Here is an 8037-nt window from a genome sequence, read left to right as displayed (position 1 = left end):
GTTCTGCTTTGATTGTGGTAGAAGATAGAGTGTATTATATAAGATGAGAGGTGTTTCTTAATGAACTTGGCAAAACAGCAACTATAGTACCTGGGTGTGCTCCTACCTACTTCCCAGAGGGGTTTTTAGTTTTGTTTCCTGGTTTTTATGTACATTCTTTTGAAAAAGATTTGTGAAAAGCTGACAATTTCTTATGTTAGAGAAGATTGTGGAGTTGCATAGGAATGTAGATAGGTTGCAAATACACTTAGTAATGCTTAAGAAGCAAAAAGGAGCCAGTGGGGGAAGAACAGCGTTCAGACCTGGTGTTTGACACCAGGAATGTACTGCATGATTAAAAATTGAAAAATAATAAGCTACAGACCTCCACACATTTTGACTCTCAGGTTGGCAGAGCACCTTCATGAAAGAGGGAAATATGAAGTGGAAATGTCTGGATATGTCAAGTGATGCCAACTCAGGTGGTATTTCACTAAGGCATATTCAGAGGGTTTTTGCTGAATTAAGATCCATGTTGGGAAACATGATGTTTGAAGAGAGTATAAAGGGAAATCAAAAGACAGTGAATGAAGCTTGCAAAGCTAGTTCGCAATGATTCATTGATCTTGCATCTTAATGTTCACTAAACTTCACTTTTTTGAGACAGGCAGAGAAAAAAAACTTCTCCTGCTGACAAAGCTTGTCCTTGTGACAATCACCAACTTTTACAGATTCAGCAGAGAATTGGTGGTTTCTGCTAGATCTAGCCACAGCTGCTGATTCATATTGGGTATAATAGCACTACTGAAATGTATGACTGGTATCCTGACAAACAGAAATTGGAATTGCTCCAAAGAACTACTTCTTTTATTTTGTCTTTTGTCCCCCTTGAGCGGAGGACTGAGCCCAGGGCCTTGAGCTTGCTAAACAAGTGCTCTAGCACTGAGCTAAATCCCCAATCCCCAAGAACTACTTCTAAACAGGTCTACATTCACTTCTTCTATTTACCAAAATGTCTCCCCTACCTTTGGATGGTGGGCTAGAAGGGTGGTCGAAAAGTTTGAGAATTCTTAGTAAAAGTAGGTTTTAATAAATCCAACCCTACAGCCTGGTTCTTTCTAAGTTTAGATTGCTGTCTTAGTGTGGATATTTCAGTGTTCTTGTCCCACATTAATTGTGCCAAATGCAATAGTGTTTCTTTGGGGAAAGAGATTCTCACATACTTTTTGATCCCAAGTAAATGCAGGACATTTCTCCATCTGCCCTACATGATATTAGCTCCAAGTAAAGACACAGAGCCCTGGTATTTTTAGTAACATACTGTAAGCCTAAACTGGGCAGGCACGAAATTATTATAACCCAACTGGGTTATGAATACCCACAAAAAGTATCCTGTTAGATGCTATCTGTGTTTGACCTGGCTTGCTCAGGTCTATATTTGTCATCACAGCTCCTCCCTCGTTACAACCATCATGGTGAATTTTTCAGTTCTCTCCAAGTGCTTTCTGCATACCTTCTCCTAATGGCCCTTCTCCATTCCCCCTTGCCACCCTCTGGGAACCCTTCAATGGGATCAGAAGTCCTGCACTATTCACCTTTGCAGAGCTAATTGGCTCACCAGATCTTTTATTAACCTATCAGAGATGATGGAAAACGATTTTACATAATATAGAGACCGGCGATAGTTGACAATGCTATCATCCATACTTCACCCAGATATCTGGACATAGAAACTAGCATCTGAATGCACAATACAAAAAAAATCTCCCAACAAATATATATCAATTTGTGCATATATTTAAATGTATAAAAGAGTGTTCCTTCTGTCATTTTTATGCCATACATTTGAGACTGTTTCTCTTTACATTTAACTGACAAGTGGGCTCTGGGATATTTTACTGGTTACAAGCACAGTCTCCATCATACGTTATTCAGTGCTAGAATTGATGATATAGAAATGATGCTTCAAGTCTTTTCTCTTGAACACACTATTTTAATTTCTCTTCTTTCATTTTTGCATTATTCTATATCACTGTTTTTTGTCTCCCTCTAAATTTTCCCATATTCCCCTTCTTTCTCTTTTTCAATTAATTGCTAAAAAACTAAGTGTGTGTGTGTGTGTGTGTGTGTGTGTGTGTGTGATTCTTGTTGTTTTACTTTTTGTTTTCTCTATGTTTCCTAAAGAGTTGTAGGTCACAGGAAGAGCTGGCCCCAATGGATCAAGCTTCATTCTTTCATTGAATAGTCTGCTGAGTGACAAATTGCCAACTCTGTGCCCTCACCTCTATTTACACTAATATGACAAGGCTGGCCTTCAACATGTCCCTTTAAGTTATTTTTGGAAATTGCTAAAAATAAACCATACTACATCAAAAATGTAATTTTAATACAAGATATACTTCGAAGATTTATATAATTGTAGATCCTACATTTTGAAATGCACAAAATATTCTTCTTCATGATAGGTTGATGAATGTGACTTCCATAGTATCTCCGGATAAATTCTACTTTATGATGCACATTGGGTACTTTATTGAAAGTTCTGTTGCAATATTGGAACAAAAAGATTTAACCATATATAAAGACCATAATGATTTTAATAGCAGTAGGATGTGCAAAAATTCCTGAGTGACAATTGTGAATAATTTATACAATCTTGAATCGACCTCAAAATTTAATTGCAGTGAATCAAGAATAGTGACCAATACAAAGATTCTTGTCCTGAGATTAAGGCTCCTATTTAGGGCACTCATCTGTGAGATGAAAAAAAGAGGGAGAAAGGTTAAAATGCTATTAGATTCCCTTCATGTTTTTATGTAATGATTTTATATTGCTGAGATGGAAAACAAGAATCTGATCTGCATCATTTGTTCTAATTTCAAGCCATTTTGCCCAAACCAACTTACCTGTTTCATACACATTTTCAATATTTTCTGTGGGAATTCTGACTTGCTTAGTCAGCTTCACATATATTTCCCACATTTCTTCAGTGATGTTTGTTCCAGTTGCTGCATTTCATGGAAGAAAGTTGGAAGAGAAAGCCACTATAACTACACCCAATATACTATGTTCATCAAGTCTTCTCATCAGTTGCTAAATCTTGATACTTTACCCCACCCTCCCTACCAGAATGGTGATGTCAGTCAGGGAAACATTCTGAAGTCAGGTCAGATATTCTTACTGGGGATAATATAATAAGTCTCCATCCCATCATCTCTAAGACACTGATTTATAATCAAGAATATTAAAATGAGCATTGAATTATTATTAAAATTATTATCCTGCACAATTCAACTTGAATTTCAACAATCATGATTATACTTGAAATATATTAGTAAACACATTCTTGCACCAGTCTGTCATGAAGTTAAACTCAGGGGACACAGTTATGTTGCAATTAACAACAAAAAAAGTTTTCTCCCATAAAAGATTTACATACCCAGTACTCCTGAAAGATTCTGGAAGATATTTCTATGGTCAATAAACTCGGCTTCAAATAGGATGGTGGTGTTTGAGACAAAATGTATCACAATAAAATATTCACTTGGCCCTGGTAATAAATATATTTTCCTTCATAAGAACATGATGTAGAGTTTCCAATTTATTTATGTATTTACTTGTTGCTTAGATTTGAGTTTTTTATATATTCTCACCATTTTGAACCTTCCTTTCCACCATAAATCAGAGTGTATGGCCATTGATACACTACTTCAAATTCATGGCATAGTGTTTCACTGAATATCATCATATGCTTATATTTATCATATTATAATAATTTTGATATATTATAATTTGATATATTATAAAAATCATGTATTATTTTACATGAAATAATAATTTATTAAATAGGAAATATGTATTCCAATGTATAACCCTTTCATTGTTTATAATGTACTTAGATGTATTTCATATTTGATTTTAATTCTATTATTTTAAAACATTTTAAATTCTTTCATAATAATCTCATTATTTCCAGTATACTGAAACATATATACAATCATTTTTGCATTAAATTATTGAATCATGGAAATATTTTATCCTCTAACATGAAATTAAAATATCAAGTTTATATCTGTATTTGACTAATTTTAGAAAACTTGTATTTAAATATTTGCTCAATTATTCCTTGTTTTTTGTTTTACATTGAAAGATTCATGCATAGCTGTATTTCCTTTCCCTATATTTGTGGAGAACAAATAATAGAGATTTTACTCACTTCGTCTTCTGCCTCCCTCATGTGCTGGATAAAAGTAGATTGTTGGAATATGATGAACTGCATCACGCAATGTCCAGGTCCCAAGAATGTAATCAGTCCCATTGGTTTTGGGACATTTTATTGGTACAAAATACCCTGTAAAATTAGAAACAGTGGACCATTTATCCATTATAGACACACTTGATAAAGATCACATCTCTTATATGTAAATAATGTAGGCAAACCTGAACTTATGTGTCAATGAACAATATTTCCTCGGAGGTTTATCAGCCCAAACTGTGTGTAGTTGGCAACTGCCATTTATCCTAAACTGTAAATATTAAACAATAAACACTCCTTATTTCACATTTATCATCACATGTCTATTTTTCTCCCAAGAAAACACATCTTGCTGAAAATGAGATACATTCCTGGCCTTGATCCTGTCTTCTATGATGTTATTCTTATGTTTATAATATCTTTATTAATCATCTTTTCAGTCTATGATTCATGTAGGGAATGGCGCAACTTCCTGTGTGCACCTAGATTTGTAGATGGGATTGGGTTTCAGACCCATAATTGACAGCATTTCCCAAGTTATCAAAGCAAAGCAAATGACTTCAATAACTTAATGCTAGGTTTCCAGATATCAGGATGTTTGTCAATAGGAGGAACATTCTACACATTGATCTTATAAACACTTTTGCCATATTTGGGGTCAGATTTTCCTTTACTCATATTCACACTTATTAAAATTTTTGCAAACAGGATTCATTACACGATATAAATTTTTATACTGTGTTGGTATTTTCATGTTTTTAATGTATAAAAGACTAAAACATCAAGATAGGAACACTCAGATTTAATATAATTTAGATGTAGTCACTCTCAGCTCTAGCATTCTGCTAATGAGTTTTACATCCCAATATTGTTCTTATTTCCAGAAACATATTGTATGGCTTGATTCCAATTTCAAAAAAATATTTTCTTCTACCCAAATAACTTTTCTTACCTGATATAGTACGTCATGCTCATGACTCTGTATTGGTTAAAATAGTTAACCTCACGCATCAGCATCCTCACTTGATATTTTTCTGTCATTGTAATCACATATTTCCCTGCTAGATATATGGTATTAAATTGCCCTGAAAACTAAAAATTAATATGACGTAAATTCATCAGAGCATATGACATTAAGGTGATGTATTCATATTCATGCATAATCTAGTGTTACTTCATTTCTGAGGGATATCTTTTGGCCTTTGTGGGTACTACATACACACAGTGCACCATGCAGACCAAACTCTCACACACATAAAATTATAACACAAATTTAATGAAAATTTAAGATAAATCAATGTTTAAAATATGTTACATATGTTCAAGTAAAGAAATTGTGTATAAATGATAGAAAAATTATTTATAATGTGTTAACAGCATTACTGTGTTTTTTCTACCTTGTAATTGCCTAACATCTTATTTGAAAACATATTTATATATACATAATAATAGTTTTATATCATGCAAAATATGATTAAGAAAAAAGTGTAAAAATTAGATAATAGGTTCCTGTTAAGAAGCAGCAACAAACTAAGAAACACATTTTTCCTTTACTTTGTTCCTTAGTTAATTTTAGTTCAAAGGGATTTGTATCATCATCTATATTTAAATTTTCATTAAGATGCTATGATATATGTACAAATATAACAACACCATGTCTAACAAATATAACAACACCATCTCTATATATATAACTTATAAAACATAAACATCTAAATCTGCCCTAGACATTGACTAGAATGGATAGAATGGATAATTTGCTATTAAAATGTTGTTCCAAATAATAAAACATGAAATAAAATGTTAAAATTCTTTCAGATTCAAAAACCAAACCTATTTTTATAATGGTATTTATGCTCAGAAATTTAATAGAAGTTTAGATAATTAGTTTTATTTTCTCATTATTCCTATTCCATCTATTCTGGCTATTTTTATATCAACCTAACAAATTTATTTGGGAAGAGTGAACATCAGTTGAGAAATGTCTATAATTCGTTGGACTATGGGCATACCTGTTGGGTATATTTTTGAGAGATGGTATATGTGGGAGGACACAGACGACTGGGTATTACTACTGCTAGTCATGTGTTTATAGGGTGTAAAAGAAACCAAACTGAGCAAGAAAGAAGATATCCAGTAAGTAAAAGTCCTTTGGGACATTTGCAACAATGACGGTCTCAAAGTTCTTGCCTTAAGTTCCTGCCCTGTATTTCCATGGATGATGCACTACAACTTGTAAAATGACATAAACCAAATTCTTCACTCTTTAAAAACAATTAAAAAAAAAGAAACTGCGACAACATAAAAGTGTAGTCTTAAAAACATGTTGTAAGGCAGTGAGCAGCAGGAAGCTGCTGGTTTCTGCTTGTGTCCAGAACTGAACTGAACCAGTCCCATAGCTCCCTGCACCCAAATACTGTGGGGGAGAGAGCTGGACCCTCAGAAGTATGGATGCTCTTGAGAACTCAGAGGAGATAATTACTTTCTGCCCAGGTTTTTGACACAAGAGGAAATTACCTAGGACAATCTGTGCCACCTGGGCAGAGGGACCTAGGAGTAGTCAGGGGCAGCACCTTTCATGGTCTACATTTCTGCTTACATGTAGAGCTGAAAGACAGTCACCAGGAGCACCTACAAAACTGAGAACTGATCTCTCTGTTCCCAGATCTGGTTGAAAGAAAACAGGTCTATAGGAGTGTTGACCCACAGACCTACAGGAGGGTCAAAACACTGTCAGGGACAGCAAGACAAGCCAACACTAGAGAACCTGGTGGTGACAGGCAAGCATAGAAACCTAAGCAACAGAAACCTAGACTACTTAGCATCATCAAAGTCCAGTTATCCCACCAAAGCAAATAATGGATAACCAAACACACTGGAAAAGCAAGATTTAGATTTCAAATCACATTTTCTGATGATGATGGTGGACTTTAAGAAGAACATAAACAGCTACTTTAAGAAATACAGGACAGCAGAAGTAAAAAAATAGAAGCCCTTAAAGAGGAAAATAAAAATCCCTTAAGGAATTACAGGAAAACACAACCAAACAGGTGAAGGAATTAAACCAAACCATCCAAGATTTATAAATGGAAATAGAAACAATAAAGAAATTACAAAGAGAGACAGCCCTGGAGAGAGAAAACCTAGGGAGCAAAAGATACAAGCATCAACAACAGAATAGAAGAAATAAAAGAGAGAACCTCAGGGGAAGAAGATACCATAGAAAACATTGACACAACAGTCAAAGATAATGTAAAATGCAAAAAGCTCCTAGCCCAAAGCATCCAGGAAACAATGAGAAGATCAAATGTAAGAACAATAGGTATAGAATAGAGTGAAGAACACCAACTTAAAGGGCCAGTAAATATCTTCATCAAAATTATAGAACATCTCCCTAACCTAAAGATAGACATGACCATAAATATATAAGAAGCCTACACAACTCCAAATAGATTGGACAGAAAAGAAATTCCTCCTGTCACATAATAGTCAAAACAAAGGAAGAATATTAAAAGCAGTAAGGGAAAAAGGACAATTAACATATAAAGGCAGACCTATAAGAATTATACTAGACTTCTCAAGAGAGACTATGAAAGCCAGAAGATCCTGGGCAGTTGTCATACAGTCCCTAAGACCACACAAATGCCAGAACAGGCTAATAAAACCAGCAAAACTGTCAATAAGCATAGATGGAGAAATCAAAGTATTACAAGATAAAACCAAATTTACACAATATCTTTCTACAAATCCAGCCCTACAAACGATAATAGATGAAAAAGCTCAACACAAAGAGGGAAACTACA

The 8037-nt window shown here is 34.2% G+C and overlaps 1 protein-coding gene across 2 annotated transcripts in view; it reads right to left on the bottom strand.

Annotated features, from left to right (window-relative positions):
- Positions 1-2558: 2558 nt before the first annotated feature.
- Positions 2559-8037, bottom strand: part of LOC108350862 (uncharacterized) — a 44015-nt gene continuing 38536 nt past the window's right edge. For both annotated transcript variants that reach the window (XM_087659745.1, XM_087659744.1), the window contains 4 exons: positions 4196-4330; positions 3419-3529; positions 2886-2987; positions 2559-2732 (listed from right to left, as the gene is read on the bottom strand). In XM_087659745.1, coding sequence (XP_087515871.1) covers positions 2716-2732; positions 2886-2987; positions 3419-3529; positions 4196-4330 — 365 coding nt within the window. In that variant the 3' untranslated portion in view covers positions 2559-2715. The remainder of the gene's footprint in view (positions 2733-2885; positions 2988-3418; positions 3530-4195; positions 4331-8037) is intronic.

Source organism: Rattus norvegicus, chromosome 4 (assembly GCF_021556685.1).
Source record: "Rattus norvegicus strain SHRSP/BbbUtx chromosome 4, alternate assembly SHRSP_T2T, whole genome shotgun sequence".
Lineage (NCBI taxonomy): Eukaryota > Metazoa > Chordata > Mammalia > Rodentia > Muridae > Rattus > Rattus norvegicus.
This window is presented reverse-complemented; position numbering and strand designations above follow the sequence as displayed.